The sequence below is a fragment of the Tetrao urogallus genome (assembly GCF_951394365.1).
Source record: "Tetrao urogallus genome assembly, chromosome: 8".
NCBI classification, from domain to species: domain Eukaryota; kingdom Metazoa; phylum Chordata; class Aves; order Galliformes; family Phasianidae; genus Tetrao; species Tetrao urogallus.
This window is the reverse complement of record NC_136821.1, coordinates 22,041,691-22,064,634: the sequence shown is the minus strand read 5'-3', so window position 1 is coordinate 22,064,634 and position 22,944 is coordinate 22,041,691. Positions and strand designations below refer to the sequence as shown.

The 22,944-nt window shown below is 35.8% G+C and overlaps 1 protein-coding gene across 1 annotated transcript in view; it reads left to right on the top strand.

Moving 5' to 3' along the window:
- Nucleotides 1-1,097: 1,097 nt before the first annotated feature.
- Nucleotides 1,098-22,944, top strand: part of TTN (titin) — a gene marked incomplete at its 5' end in the record, with an annotated part of 236,845 nt that continues 214,998 nt past the window's right edge. The window contains 24 exons of the mRNA XM_079538876.1: nucleotides 1,098-1,188; nucleotides 5,309-5,512; nucleotides 5,980-6,267; nucleotides 7,014-7,102; nucleotides 7,193-7,437; nucleotides 8,972-9,257; nucleotides 9,485-9,637; nucleotides 11,232-11,369; nucleotides 12,183-12,320; nucleotides 12,787-12,906; nucleotides 14,607-14,876; nucleotides 14,988-15,113; nucleotides 16,154-16,432; nucleotides 16,685-16,750; nucleotides 17,428-17,686; nucleotides 18,011-18,071; nucleotides 18,187-18,393; nucleotides 19,012-19,154; nucleotides 19,799-20,004; nucleotides 20,135-20,365; nucleotides 20,930-21,192; nucleotides 21,981-22,204; nucleotides 22,321-22,485; nucleotides 22,590-22,758. Of these exons, the coding sequence (XP_079395002.1) occupies nucleotides 1,098-1,188; nucleotides 5,309-5,512; nucleotides 5,980-6,267; nucleotides 7,014-7,102; nucleotides 7,193-7,437; nucleotides 8,972-9,257; nucleotides 9,485-9,637; nucleotides 11,232-11,369; nucleotides 12,183-12,320; nucleotides 12,787-12,906; nucleotides 14,607-14,876; nucleotides 14,988-15,113; nucleotides 16,154-16,432; nucleotides 16,685-16,750; nucleotides 17,428-17,686; nucleotides 18,011-18,071; nucleotides 18,187-18,393; nucleotides 19,012-19,154; nucleotides 19,799-20,004; nucleotides 20,135-20,365; nucleotides 20,930-21,192; nucleotides 21,981-22,204; nucleotides 22,321-22,485; nucleotides 22,590-22,758 (4,421 nt within the window). The remainder of the gene's footprint in view (nucleotides 1,189-5,308; nucleotides 5,513-5,979; nucleotides 6,268-7,013; nucleotides 7,103-7,192; nucleotides 7,438-8,971; nucleotides 9,258-9,484; nucleotides 9,638-11,231; nucleotides 11,370-12,182; nucleotides 12,321-12,786; nucleotides 12,907-14,606; nucleotides 14,877-14,987; nucleotides 15,114-16,153; nucleotides 16,433-16,684; nucleotides 16,751-17,427; nucleotides 17,687-18,010; nucleotides 18,072-18,186; nucleotides 18,394-19,011; nucleotides 19,155-19,798; nucleotides 20,005-20,134; nucleotides 20,366-20,929; nucleotides 21,193-21,980; nucleotides 22,205-22,320; nucleotides 22,486-22,589; nucleotides 22,759-22,944) is intronic.

The following is a 22,944-nucleotide window of genomic DNA, read 5'->3' as shown; positions in this document are numbered from 1 at the left end:
TATAATCAAGTTCAAAAGCCAAAGTGAGCACCAGAAATTTGTGTAAGAGAAATGAGTTTGAAAGGGTTATGAAATTAACTTTTTTGTTAGTAGACCGTGATACACTCATGGGAAGTTTTTTTTTTTTTTTTTTAATGAGAAAAAAATGTAAGTTTAATTTACTATATGAATGACACTGTTAAGAAGATACTAGCTAAGTTTTTAAAAGCTGCATATTTAAAGCCTTGAGTTTAAATTCAACATCACTACCTAAATAGTTTCAAGCAAACGTAAAATACTTCTAATGCAGAAGCCTTTTTAGTGACAGTGCACAATTTCAGAGTAAGATCTTGTCTCATAAGAGAAGACAAACCATTTTTCTTTGTGATTTCTCATGGGTCTGCAGTTGTTCAAACCATCAGTGTCAGCGGCTACTTTATACCCTAGCTCACATTTCGAAGGTGGTTGTCTCCCCATATTCAAAATTCCACTGAGATACTCTCTAAGAAAGAATAGAATTTTATCGGCATCTATATAATGCCAGTATGATTCTGTGTAAAATGAAATTATTCCTTACTTGCAGATTGCCTTTAAAAGAGAGCCTCCTGGCAACTTTTGATTATTAAAATAGATAGTAGACCTTCACATTTTAAATTGCTGCTTACTGACCTAGTTATCTTCCCAATGGAGGATGCAAATAATTCGCAATACCAAAATATTTTCAGATCCTTCCAAAGAACTTTTACACAGAGATTGTTTTCTCTTTAGGTAAAGGAGATTAATGGAAAAATAGAGGTTAGATGACCTGTTCAAGGTCATGCAGTGAGTCAAGTGGAACTTTTTCTCCTGCTGCATATTTGTAATGCCAATTCATAGCTGTACTAAATATGTTTCACATCCAACTCAGTTAAGTGTGCCCTAAGATTAACTCGCTACACAACCTTGTAAAAATCTACATTCTTCTCATTTCACTGGGTCAATGTGATTTAAAACTAGGAATGAATAATTACAATTAATTACAGATATTCCTAAAAACCAACAAGAACGATGTGTGTATAGTAACAAAATGACCAGTGATTTCTAATCATGTTCTTGTTGTTTTCAGAGTGCCTGTAAAGATGACAACGAAAGCACCAACATTTACGCAGCCGTTACAAAGTGTTGTGGCACTGGAGGGTAGTGCCGCAACCTTTGAGGCTCATATTAGTGGTAAGGTTTTGATTTATTCTTGCAAGATTAATTTTTGTTGTTATTGGTAACATTCATGCTGTGGAAAACAAATGAAAACACTTTGCATAGCTCATAATCTGAATGGATAATGTTGAGAGTTGAATGTGCAGAATGACCAGAATTCAAGCAGTGGTGGTCAACGCTGTGAGGTGCTGTCAGGTTTTCACAAACATTCTGCATAAAGTTAAGATGGCTCCGAGGAAATAGCCAATCATCCTGCCAGTGAGATTTGTGTTAAGTTCTCATGTATGTTACAATCATCAAAAATAGGGAAAACAGCATAAAGAATGGTATGTAGATAAAAATGCATACTGTGCTAATTAGAGACCCTCATATCAATGCAGAAAGGGTAATCTTGTTTGGATGATAACGAGATGGAATGAGGAGCCCAGGCACAAAAGTGAAGTCAGCTTTTCATTGATGTGATGCTAACCCTTTTATTTTTCTGGCTAAGCTGCATTTCTCTCTGTGTGTCCTTGAGTTTACTTAATCTCTGCCAGAACTCCAAAATTAAAATCATGACATCTAGGTGTATGTTGTCCATCTGGTTAGCCAGATAGTAGAAGCATATGGTTATCATGATTGTAATACAAGGCTGGATGAATAGAACTTCACAGTTGTTGCTGAAATTTAAAGATGTCACCACATTTTAAAGGATATTTCATTTTGCCATTCTACTCACAAAATACCCTAAAATGTAGAAAAAACCCAAGACCCTCAACATGTAAACCCTGAGACCAGGTTTCATAGAACCAACACCCTGTTCTAAGCATGTCTCTGACCTCAGCAGTGACTAAGGAGAAATGGCACATGTTCTTGCTGAGGGAATTATACCGTCTTAGAGGCATTAACAATATGATAAGCCACATACCATAAAAAATTCTTCTGAGTCTAGAACTACCCAGATGCTCTGTGACAGGTGCGAACACATGATCTGTCCATCTATAAAGCGCTGACATCTGCGGTCCACTGTGGTTCATCACTTGGACATTTTGGTGAGCTCTAGTTCACAGAAGACATTTGAACACCTCTATTTCTGTAGACTACATCCATAATAATTTTTCTTGCCATATTCTTCTATTTGGTTCTCTCTTCTTCAGTTAATTGCCTTGTTGTCTATGCATTTCAATTTTCAGTTGAAAATTTAATTTCAAACAAATTCACTGACCCTTACAGAGAGATATTTGCAATCAGACTTAATCAGATTGCTAGTGCTATTTCTCAACATGTGATTTCAACTCATTTCATTTATGTGAATACTAGTAAGTTCTTAGGAAGGGAACTTGATTTCCTACTTTAAGGTTTTTTTACCTGTTTAAAATTATGGTAAATATGGTATAGTTTAGTACCAAGTCTTATGTGAGAATATTTCCTGTCAGCTTTTATTCACCTCATATTGTAAGACTCTTTATCTTTCCTACACCACAGAAATCCACCAAGACTGACAGATATGACAGTGTTTTAGTTTTTCCAATAGATAAAAAAGTGAAATCTTTGTTTCTTGATCTAACTGCATAAATAATGGACTACCAAGCTTTATTTCTGCTATATAGTTTGGTTTTTTCCATAACTCATTAATGGTTTTGAAATTGAAACTCAAGCTTTCTGTTTATCTCTGATAACATTGCCCTTTATATACAAGTATTAATACAGAGCTGCCATTTGAACGTGAAAAGCTTACTTTATGTAGGGGTACCGACATGATCTCAGCAACCACTTGTGATGCAATTTTGCAGTCTGTAACTGGAAAAAAAATGAACTATATTGTGTCAGATTGTGTATCAAGTGACATGATGTGAAGCTCTGATAGTTGATAAAAATACCCAATATCTCCCTGTACACTCAGAAAACTCAGATCATTTAATAACCATGATTCAAAAGCAGTAAATTCTAGAGCAGGTGGTAAATAATCAAGTGGTAGCCCTAGTGGGTGAGCAGTGACTGAGAGGACATGAGATAGCACATCACTGTCTATAACGTTTGCAGTGCTGCTGGTGTTAGAACTGTGCCCATCTTTATGTTTCCGCATAAGTGAATTTTTGATGTATTACCCGATGCAAGCCAGAGTTTACACTCTACATATTGTTGAAAAAATCATAGATTTTGCATAGATTGGCAGGTCCCAACATTTACATCATTGCCAGGACAATTTAGTAGAATTCAATTTCTTAAACACTAACTTGCGGAAACTTCAGATTCATGTTCTTCTTTTTGGCAATTAACTCAAAAAATTTGAGTAATTTTCAAATGAAAAATAATTTTTCAGTAGTTAGAATTTAAGTCATGTATAAAAGTAAATCTCTCTTTAATAGTGATAATCTGAAGACTGTGTAATTTGGTCCCTAGCTTTATGGGATGGTACTTGTGTTCAGATTATTCGAATGACTTTTAACTTTAAATCTCTTGAACGTAACAGTTTGAGATGTCAAAATAGCCTCTTTTTTCTTTTTTAATGTATGCCCTGTTCAACCTAGTGCACCAATCTGTGTTCAGTAATCATCAGATGACACTGGACAAAGAAAATAAATGATGCTGGCAACATTTCAAGCAGTTCACTATCGGCTATGTAATTCTCAGTTGCTTAGCTTAGGATGTATTGAAAGTGATATGCAGAAATTTAGAACGCATAGCTAGGATCAAATCAGTGAGATCTGCTGGAGAGGCTATGTTTACAGTGATAATGCCCAAATTGTCCTGTACTTGTAGTTCAAAATTGCATTATACTATCCCTATCACAGCTATTTAATAACTTCCATTGGTGAAATTAGCAATGCTTAAGTCTACTTTTACCTTTTAGTCTTCTAAACTCTTTTAATACTAACCTAATTCTCTCAGTGTTTGTATTCTACATATGTGCTTAGTTTTTCAGCTGTGAGTAAAACCTGAAACTTTTCTAACCATCTGGTGTGACTACAAACATTGAGTAAAAGCTTCCAAATACATATCTCAGCTTCTCTTTCATTTTATTCTCAAGCAGTCATTATCCTGACACATTAAAACCCAAAATAATACATTTATAAGAGGATTTATCCATAAAGGAATCTAAGTTCTGTGGTCCTAGAGATTTCCAAACAACGGAGAGTGGAAATGGGAGAATTAGAGCAGCAGTAATAATTGCAGTCTTTCATTCCTGAGTCAATTTGTAGTGTTTTCACTTAAGCGAGGAAGTCTATGAAGTAAATATGCCCAGATTTTAATTTTGGAGAACTGATGTTCCAGATCAAGAAAAGATTTTGCTCTGGAACTGTCTGTTTAAAGTAGCTGCTCCCCTTGAGAAGCTCATTAAAAATAAATAAAATTGCTAGTTTATCAAAAGTGTTTTGGTTTCTCAATAAAGTTACTAAGTTGAATACTGGGAAGAGAGTTTCCATAAGGAACATAAGATCACCACTTCAAGCTGAGAAGAACCAAATGCAGACGTAGGTGGAGCTCTTCTGACCAAAAGAATCATGTTTTTGAGCTTGACAACAAAATACAGTTATATTTGAACTACAATAGATCAGCTGATTGTAATAGCTGACTGGAGAATCTAATTTATTTTGTCTCTTATTAAATTGGATAATTTTGCTAGCAATAAACATTACTACTTAGACACTAGCAAATAATCATCTTGCATCAGTTGCAACAATCATCTTGCATCAGTTCATCCTCATAATTTTCATATATGCTGCCAAACAGTACAATCCATTCTTTATTCAAGCAATTTCCTAAGTGCAGTTGCTACTGTGCTTATACTATCGTTCTTTAAACTACCGTGTTTTAAACTTACTTCTAACAAGGAGTTCTTTTATCACTATGTTACTGGAAATATAATCATAAATCTGGGCCCATGACAATATTCTCCACTTTAGCCATGTATACATGATCAAGTTCAAGGGCTTCTCCGAAAGTACAGCTTCCTATTTTATTCTGTTGTCTACAGATGTCAGAGGCAGATTGTGGTGGTATGGCAGTAGACGTTGAACCTTTTCATCACTGTTCTGTTACATTTTGTTGCCATGTGATAGATGGCAGCAGAGGGACAGACTGAGAAAATGGCATCTGACGTGGAAATGTGTATCAAGCAAAAATCATTTTGTCTTCTATTTGTTTTCTCTAGGTTTCCCAGTTCCTGAGGTGAGCTGGTATCGGGATGGCCAGGTTCTCTCTGCTGCAACTCTGCCCGGAGTGCAGATCTCGTTTAGTGATGGCCGCGCTAAACTAGTGATCCCCTCCGTGACAGAAGCAAACAGTGGAAGATATACCATACAAGCCACCAATGGATCTGGGCAAGCAACTAGTACTGCTGAGCTACTTGTTACAGGTACCTGGTAACTCAATAAAAGTGTTTCTCTCTAGTAATAATGTGAGACAAGAGCAATAGCAGAAGTGTCACAGGTGTTGAAAAGGTTTAAATTTAGAGTACGTGATTAACAAAGAAATGAATAATAGTAATGAATATTCTCATATAAGATGAAGTCTAGGCTGCTTTATATTCACAAATAATTACTAGTAACATCCTTCACGCTTTAACATATAATCTTCATTTCATAAACTTTTATTCACAGTTACAAATTTCTGGCCTCTGTACATACTGCTACTCGTCTGATCTGTCACACTGGCTACAGTCAAACCAATCATTAAAGAAGGATAGAGTTCTGCAGAAAGGAAATCTCAATGATGTTTAGCTCGATAACTCATTTAGAGTTAGTGTTAGAGAAAATATCTAGTCCTAACAATTCTGTTTAACAATTCTTCTTATTACTTTTCTACTTTTCAATAAAATTGCAGCTGCAACTGCACCGCCAAACTTTTCACAACGACTACAGAGCATGACTGCAAGGCAGGGAAGTCAAGTTCGACTTGATGTGAGAGTGACTGGAATCCCTACACCTGTGGTGAAGTTTTATCGGGATGGAGTTGAAATCCAAAGCTCCCCCGATTTTCAAATTTTACAAGAAGGAGACCTTTACAGCCTAATAATTGCAGAAGCATATCCTGAAGACTCCGGCACTTATTCAGTAAATGCCACAAATAACGTGGGACGTGCTACTTCAACAGCTGAACTGCTGATTCAAGGTAATGGAGCTAGATTTACAAGCCATAAAAACAAGACTATGCACTGTTGTAAAGATACAATATTTATACAACTACATCATAGTTATATTAGTGGTATTTTAACTCTTAAAAGAGTTATTAACTTCCTCTGAAAAATCATTCTCTCCGGTGGAATTTGCCAAAGGTTTTGTCTGAAATTTTAAAAAGACCCATGATTCACCACAAGTCTTTTTTAAACTGAGTATACAGTAGACAGAAACAAGTGTGGAAGGGTTTCTGTTATTCTTAATTTGTTCAGTATTTTGTAAGGTTATATTTGTAAGCTGACTTTGATAACATATGTATATGGGACTATGTAACTGTATGTGGTCTTGTAAGTTAGCTTGGTAAGAATGAAGACTGCTTAGCAGAGAGTTGTAGCAGTAAATCATTCTACCCAAAGAAGTTTCTACTGGGTTTTACCTCGGTCAGACTTCCAGATCGTATGTTTAGTCATTGGGGATCCAGAACTTGATTCTCCAATCAAAAATAAATGTGTTTATATTTATTTATTAATTCACTTCTAATAACATAGTAATGCAGAAAAGATAAACGTTATTTCAACTGTTTTCATAATTATTTGTGTACAGATGTTGCAGGAAAATCATTTGCTGCTTCATTCTTCCTCTATTGTTTATATACACTTGTATATAGATTGAGTACTCATTTATTTCTGCAACTGCATGTTTATTGGCATATTCTCCTGACTATATTTTCTCTTTCAAAAGGTGAAGAAGAAGCCGTTCCTGCTAAAAAGACAAAAACAATTGTTTCGACTGCTCAGATTTCACAAACAAGACAAGCCAGAATTGAAAAGGTATATTTTTCAAAAACAAGTAATATAAAACTTCAGTGTGGATGATTAAGTGTACAGTATCTCAGATTTGTTTTCTTGGTTTCATTGCAGAAGATTGAAGCCCACTTTGATGCCAGATCACTTACAAGTGTTGAAACGGTCATAGAAGGTGCAACAGCCCAACAGCTCCCACACAAAGCACCTCCACGAATGCCTCCTAGACCTACATCAAAATCACCAACTCCACCAGTAATTACTGCAAAAGCTCAAATGGCACGACAGCAGTCACCATCACCTGTAAGACAATCACCATCACCTGTAAGACATGTCAGAGCACCTACACCCTCACCAGTAAGGTAAACATCTTTCAAACAATATCACTCTTTTAATCACTTCAGTATACAGCTTTAATACTGCAGAATGAGGCCGTAGTATAAAATGGAAGAATGCACTGACTTGGTACCACGAATTTATTCTGATTCTGAAATGTAATGTACTATATTTGCCACTGCTGAAAAAGAAGTGTGTGACTCTCTTCTGTAAATTTTCTGTCCCATATGGAAGAAAATCCTATACACAATAAATCCCATTTGATTGTTTTATATACAATCGAAATAGCACTCAAAGCTCCAAGTGCATGATGAAACAGAAAAAAACCAACAGAGCAGTTCCCCTTTTATGATTATTTCATACAAACAGAGAAAAGAAAAATGACTTTGATGGGTGGCAAACAGAATGGAAGACTTTTTGAAAATGGTGAACACAGGTTAGTCATAGAATCACAGAATGGCTTAGGTAGCCAAGGAACCTTAGTGCTCGCCCAGTTCAAATTCCCTGCTGCAGGCAGAATTGCTAACCATCCAGTCAGACTGCCCAGGTCCCCATCAAACCTGGCCTTGAACGCCTCCAGGAATGGTTCTTCCATGACTTCTCTGGCCTGCCTGTACCAGTGTGTCACCACCCATGTTCTATGGGCTTGTGCTTGTAATGACTGAAAATCGTATGTAAAAGATTTTGAGAGGGAATTTGAGAGTAATTTGAAGAGCAGGGCCTGTGTTCTGGAAGATCCTGATAGTTTCATGACAGACAGGTAAAGAGGCAATAGTTTTGTAAGTCCTGTGGTCCCAGCATTCTGAAGCACAAGCATTAGGGAAGCAATGTGTTCAAGCTCTGCAAAGCCTCAACTAAATTGCCATTACTAGATGTGCTGATGAGTTTTGCCTACTGATGGTAATTAACAGCGCAGACAGAAATGAATTGGTAGTAATTAGCGATATCAAGGTGAAAGAGTGACTCAGTAGTGCCATCTTGAGTGTACATGGAACTAGAAGTCTCATTCTCCTGTGCTAGTCAAACCATTTTTAGGACTGCATTATGTCAGAAAAATTAATCTTGAAGTTAATGTGATGCTGCTGCCACCTATTGCTGCAATGGTGCAGTATTCATGACCATTATCTGAGAAATACAACATAACATAATTCCTTGCAAAAGTAGAAAAAAGTTAGAAAGCCTATAAAAGTATATTGAAAAATGCCTTTTATATCATTATTAGGAGAATGAAGACAGAGGAATTGGAGACTAATTATATATTTTTGTATTTAAATGTATGTACTTGTGTGAAATGCACTTTTACATTTACCTTTATTTCAATTTGGGAATCTGAGCTATAGGTTACACAGATGAGTATGAAAACAAACAAAACACACAAAAAAAATTAAGGCATGTACTAAAGGAGATAAATGTAACTTTCAAATAGAACACCTAACAAGCCTTTTAAAACGTATCTTCAGGGCTTTGTAGTTCTTCCAAAGGGGGAAAGAATTCAAGTTTAGGCCAATGTTCTTTATAGTATAGTCATGACACTACATGAATTCTATATATTTTCATTAGGTCCGTTTCTCCTGCTGGAAGAATCTCCACCTCTCCTATTCGACCAGTGAAATCTCCATCACCAATCCGTAAAGCACAGGTAGTGACACCTGGGGCTGAAGTCCTTCCTCCTTGGAGGCAGGAAGGATATTCTGCAACCGCTGAAGCCCAGATGAAGGAAACCAGATTATCCACAAGTGCTACTGAAATAACAACTGAAGAAAGATGGGAAGGGAGATATGGGCTGCAAGAACAAGTTACTATTAGTGGTGCCGCTGCTGGTGAGGTTGCAGCTGCTGCTAAAGAGGTAAAGTCTATTTTTGGAAAGAATACTGTTTTTGCTCTGTCTGTGGATGTACTACTGCTGAATAGATGAGCTAAATGTTGTAAAGACTTGCGTGTAACTTTAGTTGAGAGAGTTCTTCTGCAAATGTTTAAATGCTGGACTGCAACATTCTGTATGTGTACTTGTTTTGTGCTTCTTCTGTGTGTATGCATAATACGAAAAAATGTTTTTTGATGTGACTGATGTAGGTGAGAAGGGACAGTGAAAAAACAGCAGCTGTTGCTACGGTTGTTGCTGCTGTGGATCAAGCCATGGTGAGAGAACCAGCTCCAAGTGTTGTAGAGCAAGCTGCTAAAAGGACAGCAATGACTGCAGTCCATGTTCAGCCTGTTCAGGAGCAGGTAGAAGTAGAGCACAGACATTTTTTAATTTCCCCTTTATCTCTTCATCCTACATGCAAGCAAGGCTTGATCTAATGTGAGGAATTAACAAACTGTTCACCACAAAGCATGCATGACTCATACGGAACATCTTCCCTTTAAAGGTTGCTTGTGGATTACTTACGCCATCACTTCTCTTCATAGTGGGATTGAACTAATTATTCTTAAACTTTTTCCAAGTTTAAGAATGCTGTCTATGAAAGTGTTCCTAAATTCTCCCGTGTCAGTTACTTTCTAACATTTTTCTTACACTGATGAACTTTTCCATCTAATACCTCATTTATACTTTCCCCACTAGGGATAAAATAACTCTTCTGGAGTGTTTTTCCTTGATTTGCATTCCTTTCTTATTTTCCCTTCTCTTTTCATGATTTCTTTGTTAAACTGAATTTTAAGGCTTTGGTCTTTTGTTTGTCTGTTACTATAAAAATCAGATGAGAAAGGAGGCAACGGTACTAGTTACCAGTGATAAAGCTACAAAACAAACAGTAATATCAAGAACTAGAGAAGGAATTGTTACTTCACAAGAACAAAGGCACATCTCTCGTGAAAAGGTGAATACAGATGTTACCCGTAATTTTCATACCCTATCTTGTTTTTTAAAAAAATCAAACGTATGGTGGACAACCTATGAAAAATATGAGCGACATCTGGAAAAAACTATCTTCTCATTTGATACCCTGTTCACTCTTCCAGTTTACATTGCTATCATTCTCCTACCCCTCCTTGGTGATGTCATTCTTTTTTAAATTTCGTTTCCACAGTTAATATTTAAGAATGTGATATCTAAACTTCTGAAAATTTAACTTAGAAAAACCCCATTGTTTACTTATCATGCTGGTTTACATTTTAGAAGTGACATAAGAAATATCTCTTAGTTTTTTTCTTTTTCTTTTTTTTTTTTTTTTTTTTTTAATACTTTATTTCTGAGCTTGCTATTTGCAGCCTGCTTTGTTTGTTGGAAGCACTGTGGGTGAGAACAAGTGGGAAAAACTCATTCTGCATTGAAATCCATTTTGAAAATACCAGGAGGTGACTGGGATACAGGTTATTTTAGAATGTGTTTTGTAAGATTAATTTGATTTAATGGAAGACCAACTTTTGTAGTTAAATGTTACATTTAAATACCTGTATACTAGAATGTCTAAGAAAGAAGCTGTAACTTAGAGTACTGAGAAACAGAAATCCACCTGAGCAGAAAATCACATATTCATGAGAACTTCCTGGCAAAATGAAATTTACCTAAAACGTAGTTTTAGTATCCTTCACTTTTCTAAACTCATTATGATGCAGAACAGTTTTTCTCAGACACCATTTCTTTTATTATTACTGCTTTTCAGTAGCAAAGCAAACATTTTTCCAGTGTTATATTTTAATGCTAAATGTATAGGAACGCTGTTTATGTTGTTAGCTTTCATGCTAGATGATTTTGAAAATCAGATTTTGATGTTTTGCATCCATTTTGCTTGTATTCTCTTTCCAAACTTACAGAAAATCACACTCCTTATATTTTGAACAATACATAATTTAAACTTCCTTGTTTGTAAACATTCAGGTAAGAAAAGAACCAGAGAAAACTCCAGTACCCACAGTAATAATTGCCACAGACAAAGCCAAAGAACAAGAGAGAATATCAACAGCTAGAGAAGAAATATCAGCCCAACATGAGCAAGTACATGTTTCTCATGAACAAGTGAGTAAATCTGATGTAGATATTTAACTCATTTTTATACTCTAATAACCTTATAAATACTTCATTCTTCATCATATGTCCTCTGCTTCTTCCCTTTGCATTTTTATGAAGATGAGATTATAAAACCAAAATTTTATAAAGTGACTTATTCCTGACATAGGTCCAGCATTGGAGGTACAAATCTGCTGAATTCATAGTGGATCTGTCTACAGGGAAATAATGTAGCCTCCTTTCCTGTGGTTTCTATAAGCATTATGGCTTTTGTTGCTAGCATTCTCAGAATTTAATCTGATGATTTACTACCTTTGCTTTTCATCTGAAGGTAGATTTATGAAGATAAATTGTGAAGGTAATTATCAGCATACAATAATATTTATATCTAGAGCTTGATTTAATGAAGCTCATATTTACATGAAAACTGAATGCATCGGGTAGATGAAATTCTGGAATCATTTTTCATTGAAGTAATTAATGGAATAGTTCCATCAACTGATGGAAGTAAATTGAATCAGTAACTCACGTTTTTAAATCTACTGTCTCTACAAAACAGCACTGATATGTTTCAATTAACTCAGAAGTGGAAAGATTCTTTAATTCACATATAGTTTAATGCAGTGTATGGACTTTGAATGGACTTGGTTCAGCTAGCATATAAGATAGGCTACCGCTTGATCTGTACAGAGGAGTTATCTCATTTCAGAGGTGGTGTTTTTCTCTTATTGATATATAATCTGAAATCCTGACCTGCTTTCCTTAAAAATTTTGGTGACAGATATAATTGATTGCTATTATTTTTCTTCACTATAAAACTAGATAAGAAGGGAAGATGTGAAACCCTCTGTACCAAAGGTGGTGATTACCACTGATAAACCTAAAGCTCCAGTCTTAATATCAAAAAGTAAAGAAGGAATTGCAACCAAACAAGAACGTGTGAGCATAAGCCATGAAAAGGTGATTGGCACTGTAATGGCCATGTTTGTCTTGTTATCCTCTATTCTTAGCATACCTTTTGTTTCCCTGAGCAAATACTAACTGTACATTTCCAGGTCACTTCTTTCTAAGATTGATTCCACTTACAAACCTCATTACAAACTCTCATTAATTAGACTGTGTTACACCACCCTGTCTTTCTCTCCTAATTGTTTTCATTAATGAGATGCCCATAATTTTGGACTGACTTTTGGAATGGACTGTCTGACTCCTGAAATGCATTTTAACTTTTTAAAAAATATTACTTTTACTTAAATAGGTATTAAGGTGTAACAATACTTACATGTAATAGAGAGCTGTCTGCAGTGCACAAGGATGTAACCCTTTAATTCTCCTCCTGTGTTCCCATCCAAAGTATTTTCCCATTGTTCAAATATTTTTCAAGACCATATGTAACTGAAACTTTTATTTCTGCTATAACAATTAGATTAAAAAGGAAGCTAAGAAAACTACTGTAGTTCCGAAAATAATTGCGCCAGTCACAGTGTCCAGAACTAGAGAAGAAATTACAGCCAAGCAAGAAAAAATGCATCTAGCTTATGATCAGGTGAATACTGCTGTGGCAGATGTGAAATGCACTGTTACAACTTACCTTCTCTGCAAACCTCACCTTTTAAGAGCTATTTGAGTACAATAGGATGCATTTAAATTATTTCCTGATATTATGCCTGTTAAGTGGAATGATTTTCTAATAATAGATTCAGTGTGAATGAATTATTAACTTTCTAGTGATACCAAGATTTTTATCCCACCCTAACAGAAAGTGCCACTTTTCAGACTAAGATCAGATGTCTCTGTGAAAATTTACTCTCTAACAATGACTTTCTTATAGTGTTTACTTGATCAAATTGTTTCAAATTCAGTGAAATTTCTGAATCTGCAGTGCTCTTTTCTACAAGCTCAGTCCTTGCAATTTTGCCGTTATCAGACAAAACAGCATCTGTAAATTAAGCGTTGGATTGTATTGTTCTTCATGACGCACAAACTCTACCATCAGTACACTTCTATCCAGTTTGTTATTTGTTTGTTATTTGGCAACTAAATACATGTTGATTCTGCTTTGTTCTAGTAGGATTTACCACAGTAGAAAGTTTTTCTAGCATAGTATAGCATAGGATCTCTTATCTGCGGATGAGAATTGCCAAAACCCTTTGCTTAAAATTAATAGGCTTTGTTAGAAACAGTAAAATATCCATTTATACAATGCAGTTATAAAATATGATTTAAAGATTGTAACATTCAAATCTGACTCAAAGGAGTCAGGGTGCAAGGAGATTAAAATTAATTGTTAGAAGGCATAAACTGAGGGCCAAATTCAAGCTAGTAAAAGGAATGATTTTGAAATTTGCAGCAAACAGAACTGAGGTTCCTGTAACCTAAACACTACTTTGCCTTGCTTGTATTAATTTATTTTAAGACAGTAATTGTTTTAAAATCAGCATGAAATTGTCCATTAGGTTTTTTTCTTATCTATAAGGTGTACATTTCATACGCTGTGTTGCTATGGAGTACACCCAGATATGACAGTTAATAGTAAACATCCCATTATCTACTGTTGACTGACTCAGCAGAAGTTTGGGTTTTGATATCATTGATGACATTGAAGCTGACATTATTTATCAACTGTTAGGAAAAGAGAGGAGAATAAAAGAGTTCTTGATACAAACATATTATTTTCAGTTTCTCTGAAAGCCAAGTTTTCCTTCTTTAGTAAAAACATTTAACATAGATTAGCTTTGGAGTTTACAGATATGCGTATGGTAATTTTATTATGTGGATGTATTCCTTAGTAAATACATTTGTGTCAGATGTCAGACACATTCCACACATTTTTAGTAGCATTTAGATTTTATATGGAGTTGATGAGCAGATTGACTTTAAAATTGTGTACATTTATATAGCTGTTGTACTCAGAGACAAGTAGTAATAAATTCATCCATGAAGTATTAAAAGTGGACTTGGATAGAAATAATGACATGTATAAAGCAATCAAGCATAGTTATAGTCTGAATATATGTAGATAAAGCTTGAAAATGAGTCTATATTTGAATCTACTGACTCTGAAGTGCATTTGTGAGTGAACACATTGAAAGTTTATTACTTTTGCTTATCTATGTTTGGAATGCACCATCTCTTTATCTTGAATAATTTTTACTGAGCAATATGTTTATAAGCATTTGCCAGAAAAGGAAACCTTTAGTACACAATGATGAGCGTTTGTACAAACTTTGCCTGTATTATCCATAGATTGAAGCTGGAAAAAGGGCTGAAGCTGTAGCTACAGTTGTTGCAGCCGTTGATCAGGCACGTGTTAGATCACCTTGGGAGACAGAGCAAGTAGATGAAACTCATGTCAAGCACAAAACTTTGGAATATGGCTATAAAGAGCATGCTGTAAAAGACCATGAGGCACAAGCAGAACACCATGTTGCTACTAAAGAAGTTAAAACGGTCTACATTCCTCCTGAAAAACATATTCCAGCTGCTGAAAAGAAGGAAGTTCATGTATCAACAGAGGTTAGACTCGCTTCCATTCCATCATTTTCAAAAAACTATGTCTCAATGAGATCTTTTTCAGCTTAGAGAACAGCATCACATTCTCAACAATCTTCTCATTGCTTCATGTAGATTAAAAGAGAAACAGAAGCCAAGATTGAGAAGACAATCCACATAGAACACCCGCGACCCCGCACAGCAAGTCCTCACTTCACTGTCTCCAAAATTGCTGTTCCTAAACCTGATCATACGTATGAGGTAAGAAGTAAAAACGGTGTATATAAGGAGAATATTGTGTTCTAATAACCCACACCATTTTGCTTTTTCTTCCAGTCTGGTATGGTACTTTCTCCAGGTGAAAGGTTTTATGTTCTCTAAAGTTGTTTTCATCATCTTGTTTGACTAATAAATAGTAACACTGTAAACACACACGACCTGCTAAAATGTGACCTGTAATTATTACTCATTTAAGCAAGATTAGAATCTATTTAAGGAGGCAGCCTCAATACTTTGTTAGACAGTGTAATCAGAAACCCTTTTCATACAATTCACATTTTTTATAAAGCAGAAGTGTCACTCATGAAGGTTATTATTTGCATCACTTCACTCACACATTAATAGCAGTGCCTCCTTTCTTCATTGCAGATTGCTTCATATAAAGCTAACTTTTGAAAACTGGACTGTGCAATATGACGTTATCCATTTTTAGTATTATTCTTTCCATTCTTCTGACTCTTTCAAATAGTATTAAAATTTACACTTAATATTCTCCTTCAAGCGCTATTTTTCTCTTTATCTGGACTTTAAAAGTGAGAAGATTTTTTTGCAAGTGTAATTAAACTGTATAAACTTACCTAAAAATTTATATTTATAGATTTTTCCCATGTTTATGCATGCAAACTTATTACAACTGCAAGAACGTTTTGAAAACCCTTTGGGTATCTTAATGACTGTTACTGAAATAATTAGTGGTATGGTTTATTGCAACATCTACTAGATTGTAAAAATAGAAAGTTAACATCTTAAGTGAGTAAACCTAGAGGACATTTCAGAAGTTTCACTTATGATCTTATTGTTAAAGTTCTACATTAAAAACTAATAAAAGGATTTTGTGTTTCTAGTATTCTGCTATTGCAATCTAAAACTAGAAGACAATTTTGTATATGTAGCCTTTGCGGTGTCAACAAAGTAACTTGGGAAGCAGGTGATGGATATGCAGTCTGCTCGAGAAATATACTATGCCTTCTCTGACAACAGGAGAATTACAGAGCTGTAACTCTTTATCTTCTTTTCCATAGGTTTCAATAGCAGGATCTGCCATGGCTACTCTGGAAAAGGAGTTATCTGCTACTTCTGCTGCGCAAAAGATTACCAAGCCTGTGAAACCACCTCAGCTAAAGCCGCATGAAGTCAAGATAAAACCAGAGTCAGCTCCTCCACAGTTTCCCTTCACAGAGGTCGCTGAGACCTATAAAACTCATTATGATGTTGAGACAAAAAAAGAGGTGGATGTAAGCATTAAAGGTGAAGCAGTGCGGGAGGATCACCTGCTGTTGCGGAAAGAGAGTGAAGCAAAGGTACGTCATTAAGCAAATTTCAGGCACTCTAACTGACTTTCACCTCAAAAATCTAGTTGATTATTATCTCCTCCTTCCAGTTTTTCCCTTCTAAAGCATTTGCCTGACTTTTATCTCTTTGCTGTTTTGCACAAATTCTACCAAGGATTTAATATTTATCTAAGGCAAAAAAAAGATTTCTCCTTACCTAATTCTGCTGTTTTCATCCTTTGCCTGTGAGATGTTTATTAATCATGCTTTTGAACAATCTAGGTGACAGAAACTGCCAGAGTTCCTGTGCCTGCAGAAATTCCTGTGACTCCGCCCACCTTAGTCTGGGTAAGTTTTATGTATATTCAGGTAGTTACACAGTGTTTTCATGCATTTTGTAGTCTGATTTTTTTATCTTTGAAATCTTGACCATGAAAATTTGGTTTTATGTAATAATACACTTCATCCCATATACAAACTACTCTGTCAAGCATGTCTGTTGTGAAGATGAGAGTTCACAGTCATTTAACATAAAGTCATTTCATATTTTTCACTGAAAAATTACTCTCCTTTATTTACATAAACATCATGCTACATGTTCTTCTTAATTTTCAGAGATCCCAAATCTAGTTTCAAATACTTCCCTTGGAAAATGCCTCTTTTTTCATGGATGCTATTGAACAAGACACTGTTTTGAAATAGTCATTAAATTTCCAAGAGATTATAGTTATTAAAATAATATAATCATAAAATCATTAAGGTCGGAAAAGACTGCTAAGATCATCTAGTCTAACTGTGTCAACCCATCAGCACCGTGCCCACTAACCTACGTTCCCAAGTGTCACATCTGCTCTCTTTGTCAATACCTCCAGGGACAGTGACTCCACCTCCCTGGGCAGCCTGTTCTGATGCCTTATCAGTCTTTCCAAGAGAAAGTTTTTCCTAATATCCAATCTAAAACATCTGTTTAGTAGTGAAAATATATAATTACTGTGATTTTTCTTTTTCCTTTTTTTGTCATACAGGGTCTCAAAAATAAGACTGTGACTGAAGGTGAGTCTGTCACTCTGGAGTGCCATATCTCTGGTCACCCTCAGCCTACTGTGACGTGGTACAGGGAAGACTACAAGATAGAGAGCTCAATGGACTTCCAGATCACTTTCAAAGCGGGACTTGCTCGCCTTGTGATTCGTGAAGCCTTTGCAGAAGACAGTGGAAGATTTACCTGCACTGCTACCAATAAGGCTGGGAGTGTCAGCACATCTTGCCACTTGCATGTGAAGGGTAAGTATACCTATCACTGAAGGGAGGTTATCATTTTATTAACTGCGTGTTACTTATAGTGTAACTTTGAGATTTTGTCAGCTGTCAAGTCAAACATATTCCTGGAATTACACTCTAAGGCTGTACGGAGGCAGGAATGCAAGAATGTATGTTTAAAAAAAAAAAAAAAAAAAGGCCCATTATGAACTGACAGCTCCCTCAGTGCAAGTACCTGGTCCTCTGAGAAATGCTACTTAATCTTCTCTCACTTTGTTTGCTAAACTCATTGCTTAGTCACTATTCAAAAGTATTATCAGAATTCACTATATCTTATTTGCCTTTCAGTTTCAGAAGAAACTGAGACTAGAGAAACCATTTCTGAGAAGGTTGTTACAGAAGAGAAAAGGTAAAGTCGCTCCTAAACAGCCCACTCTTATGGTGGTCATTAGTTTCTTGCATTCTATTTATGACAGCTTCATCTGACATCTGATGATTCAATCTGCGCTGTAATCTTGTTCCAGCTATGTGGAGACAAAGGATGTTGTAATGGAAGATGTCTCTGCCGAGGAAGTATCGGGAGAACCCGTACCTCCTTTCTTCATAAGAAAACCTGTAGTACACAAATTAATTGAAGGTGGGAGCATTATTTTTGAGTGCCAAGTAGGGGGCAACCCAAAGCCACATGTCCTCTGGAAAAAAGGTGGAGTTCCTCTTACGACTGGCTACAGGTAATTTAATGTGCAAAAACTAATTAAACATAATTTTAAAGAATGTGTCATTGATAATAACATAATTTTGATCCCTTATTGCTACTAAGCCAATTTCTTTCGTTTATATAGCATCATTAATTTATGTAAAAATCATAGGATCGTACCTTGTTGTGTGATGCTAGGTCTGCTGAGATTTAAAATACAAGTATTCAGAAGATCGTAAAATGAGAAATGCTATGAATCTTTGAAAACAAATCAGGAAGAAATTTTAAATCTGTTTAATACTGTCTGTGTAGTGTTTGCATTCTGTCTGCAAAAATGTCTGTAGAAAGCAACACGCTTTCCAGTTGAGAAAAAATAGCATGGAATATATCATATTAGAATAAACTATATGCACACAGCATATAGTATTTTGTTTTGTCCAAGTAGATCTCTGATATTTCAGTTCTGTTCTTTGCATCCCATTTCTCTGAGCGTACTGTTACTTTCTTATGCTTTTCAGTAGATTCACTGAGTTAAAATTACCTGCAAAAGTTGATGTTCTTTTTCTCATGGATGTTAGTTGTGCAGCTGATGAGAATCACTATTGAAAGTAAAGCCGTAAAAAAAGGCTGCTTGTACTTCTGTTTTCTATAGATACAAAGTAAGTTATAAACGAGAAACCGGGGAATGCAAACTTGAAATTTCCATGACCTTTGCCGACGATGCCGGAGAATACACTATTGTCATTCGTAACAAATTTGGAGAAGCTTCTGCAACGGTCTCCTTACTAGAAGAAGGTACGTTGCAAGGAGAAAAGCACTTTAAATTGTGCTGCGAATTATTAGCAGTTTAGTTTGATCAGTACAAGAAGCATAAAGAGAGTGTGCTAATACCTGCTCTAGCTAGTGGCTCAGTTTCTGCATGCAGAGTATTTGACATAAGGTTCTTGAAGGATATATGCTCTTTGTTGGAATGTGCAGCTATAGAAATGTTAAATATGCATTCATAATAAGTTTTCATCAGACCTTCACAGGGTTATATGGGCAAGGTTTAAAACGATAATAGGTTGTTCTATTAAAGGAAAAGAAGCTAGCTTAGGTTAATTTCAGTTGTCCTTACGAAATGCAAAAGTGGTTGAAGGAGACAGAGCTGTCAGGTAGAAAGTACAGTCACTAAAAGTGCTTCCACTTTGAAAACTAGCACACTTGCAAAATAAAACTTTTACCTGTTTAAAAGCTCATCTGAAGGCATTAGTCTTCAGATTTTATTGCTACTTGCATTTTATTGGCTAGACAGACCATCTTCGCTTCGGTCAAAACAAAAAACCAACCAACCAAAAAATACAAAAAAAACTCAGTAAAAAAAGTTTGTACTTGTTCTCTATTTCAATAGAGTGAAAACTATAAGCACTTATCAAAGTTAATGTGTTTTTAATTCCTAGCTGATTATGAGGCCTACATAAAATCCCAACAAGAAATGATGTACCAAACTCAAGTGACTGCATATGTCCAGGAACCTAAAGTGGCTGAGGTAGCCCCACCTATTTCATATGGTGACTTTGATAAAGAATATGAAAAAGAGCAAGCCTTAATTAGGAAGAAAATGGCCAAAGATACAGTGGTGGTCAGAACTTTTGTGGAAGATGAGGTATGTTTGCTGCTTATTTTGTATACTGACAAGCTGTTTAAAATCTTTTTTAATTTTACCAGTGCAAGTCACTTCTTTTTACATTATTTGACACACACAGCTCAACTAATGCCACTGCTTTTCTACGTAGGAATTCCACATTTCTTCTTTTGAAGAAAGACTTATCAAGGAAATTGAACTCAGAATTATTAAGACAACCTTAGATGAACTCCTCGAGGAAGATGGAGAGGAGATGATGGTTGATATTTCTGAATCTGAAGCAACTGAAGCAGGATTTGATTTAAGATTAAAGAATTACAGAACCTTTGAAGGCACTGGTGTTACTTTCCATTGTAAGACAACTGGATATCCACTGCCAAAGGTACTCCAAACCTGCATGATGTTTGTCTATTTATAAAAAAACTTCTCTACTTGAAGACTCCCTTAACATCTCAGTATCTAATTTTTATTTTGCACAGAAAACAGCACATCTATTAGAAACACAATCTGATGATATCAAACTGATTTTTCTTTTGTCCCTTAATGCAGCAGTGTTAGATTGGTTAGTCATTTCACTGATTGATTAGACTTAATCCACCTTAATACCACCAGTGAAATAGATCTTGCTTCAGAGTATGAGTTAGCATGCACATAGGTATTGAGCACAGTTTAAAAAAATTAAAAGATAAAAATCACTTTGCTCTCCCTCACAATGGACTTTATTTCTAGCCCTGTAAAACCAAAACTTATTTTTTATGCTTCTATGAAAACACGTTTCTTATTTTGAGGAAAAATGTTAGATTTAAGTAAATGTTAGCGCCACTACTGGGCTGGAACAATACATCAGCTGAAAAACAGAAGTTTGCAGTTTGTTGTATGTACAGTCTATTACCAGGTGTTTGTCTTCTGGAAAGCTCACTCAGCATTCTTGTTTCTTTCCATGCAGATTGCATGGTACAAAGATGGTAAGCGCATAAGACATGGGGAGCGCTACCACATGGAAGTTCTGCAAGATGGTAGTGCCAGTCTGCGTTTGCCTGTTGTTTTACCTGAAGATGAAGGAATCTACACAGTCTTTGCCAGTAACATGAAAGGAAATGCCATTTGCTCAGCAAAGCTGTATGTTGAGCCCCTTGCACCCACAGCAACTCCAGGTTATATGCCAGGACCAGAAGTTATGAGAAGATACAGGTACGTACACAGTCATATGTATTACGTGAGACTTCAATTTCTGCAATGAAACCTGTTCAGACACTCATTACACAGTGGGTAAACAGTTTAGGTTATTGGAGCTTTCATGCCTCTAGAGAAGTTCTAAATGTTGTTCTCATTGCTCGTATTGATTTCTGTGCCAACCTTTTTTCTGATTTGCTTTCTTAATAGGCTGTGCAGCTCTCAAGGGTAGCATCTTTCACATATATATCTTGCTATGGTGTTAAATTTACGACATCAGCAACCATATATCTTTCTTAACCTACTTATGTTTTGGGAAAAATAATATCTGTACTTGGAATTCTAGCACTGCATGCAGCTCTTAAGTCCTATCCTTGAAATAGCATATGTTCATCCAATATTCACAGAATCATAGAATGGCTTGGGTTGAAAGGGACCTTAAAGATCATCAAGATACAATCCCCCAGCTGTACAGGGTGCCACCAATAGATTAAGCTGCCCAGGGCCCCATCCAACCTGGCCTTGAGCATCTCCAGAGATGGGGCATCTATAATATACATATGCACACACATGCACAAAAATACATAGGTTACGTCTGTGACTTTACAGTATCTGAAAGAAATAAATTTATCTTAGTGTGGCATATGCTCGTGTTATTTGTCCATAAAAATTACTTCAAAAATAAAGTGACTGCACAATTTCTCACATAGATAAATTGATAAAACTCTTTAAAGTATATTATCCTAAAGACAAAATCTGAACTTTGTTTACCATGTCAGCACACTCCTATATGACATATTCATACGTATCTCTTTTCCTTTCAGATCTATTTCTCCACGCTCTCCTTCTCGTTCTCCTGCCCGCAGCTCTCCTTCTCGTTCTCCTGCACGCAGATTAGATGAAACTGATGAAGGACAACTAGAGAGACTATATAAGCCAGTTTTTGTGCTGAAACCTACATCAGTCAAATGTTCACAGGGGCAGACAGCAAGATTTGACTTAAAAGTTGTTGGCAGACCTATGCCAGAGACATATTGGTTCCATAATGGTATGCAGTTCTTATTTATGTAAAAGAATAATATTAAAAAATTAATCTAATGAACATTTAACATCTTGAGACACATTTTGAGTACAATGGTTTTTTTTATTCATTTGTGTCTGCAGGTCAACAAGTGGTTAATGATTACACCCATAAAATAGTGATTAAAGAAGATGGTACCCAGTCATTGATCATTGTTCCTGCTATGCCTGAGGACTCTGGTGAATGGGCTGTAATTGCTCAGAATAGGGCAGGCAAAGCTTCTGTTACAGTCACACTGTCTGTGGAAGGTATCTATTGTACATGCTGTTATTAGGAGACTTGATAATATTTCCTATTAAAAATAATGGTTATAATCATTTCCTCTCATAATAACTTTCCCTTGCTATTTCAGCTAAGGAGGATCTAGTCAGACCACGCTTTGTGGAAAGGCTCAAGAATGTTAGTGTAAAAGAGGGCTCTAGACTGCACATGTCTGTGAAAGCAACTGGCAACCCTAATCCTGACATTGTGTGGTTGAAGAATAGTGACATCATTGTACCACACAAATATCCCAGAATAAAGTAAGCAGTTGTCGTGTTTTTTGTTTGATTATTTTGTTTTTAATAGTAAAAACAGTTAATAATCACTGTTCTGTTAGATGCTAAGTGCCTCCTACGGTACACTAAATATCTTTGCTTCCACGGAAGGAATAAACTGAGGGCTTAGTCCAGTGGTTTCGGAAACTAGTAAAACTTTTGCATTGCAGC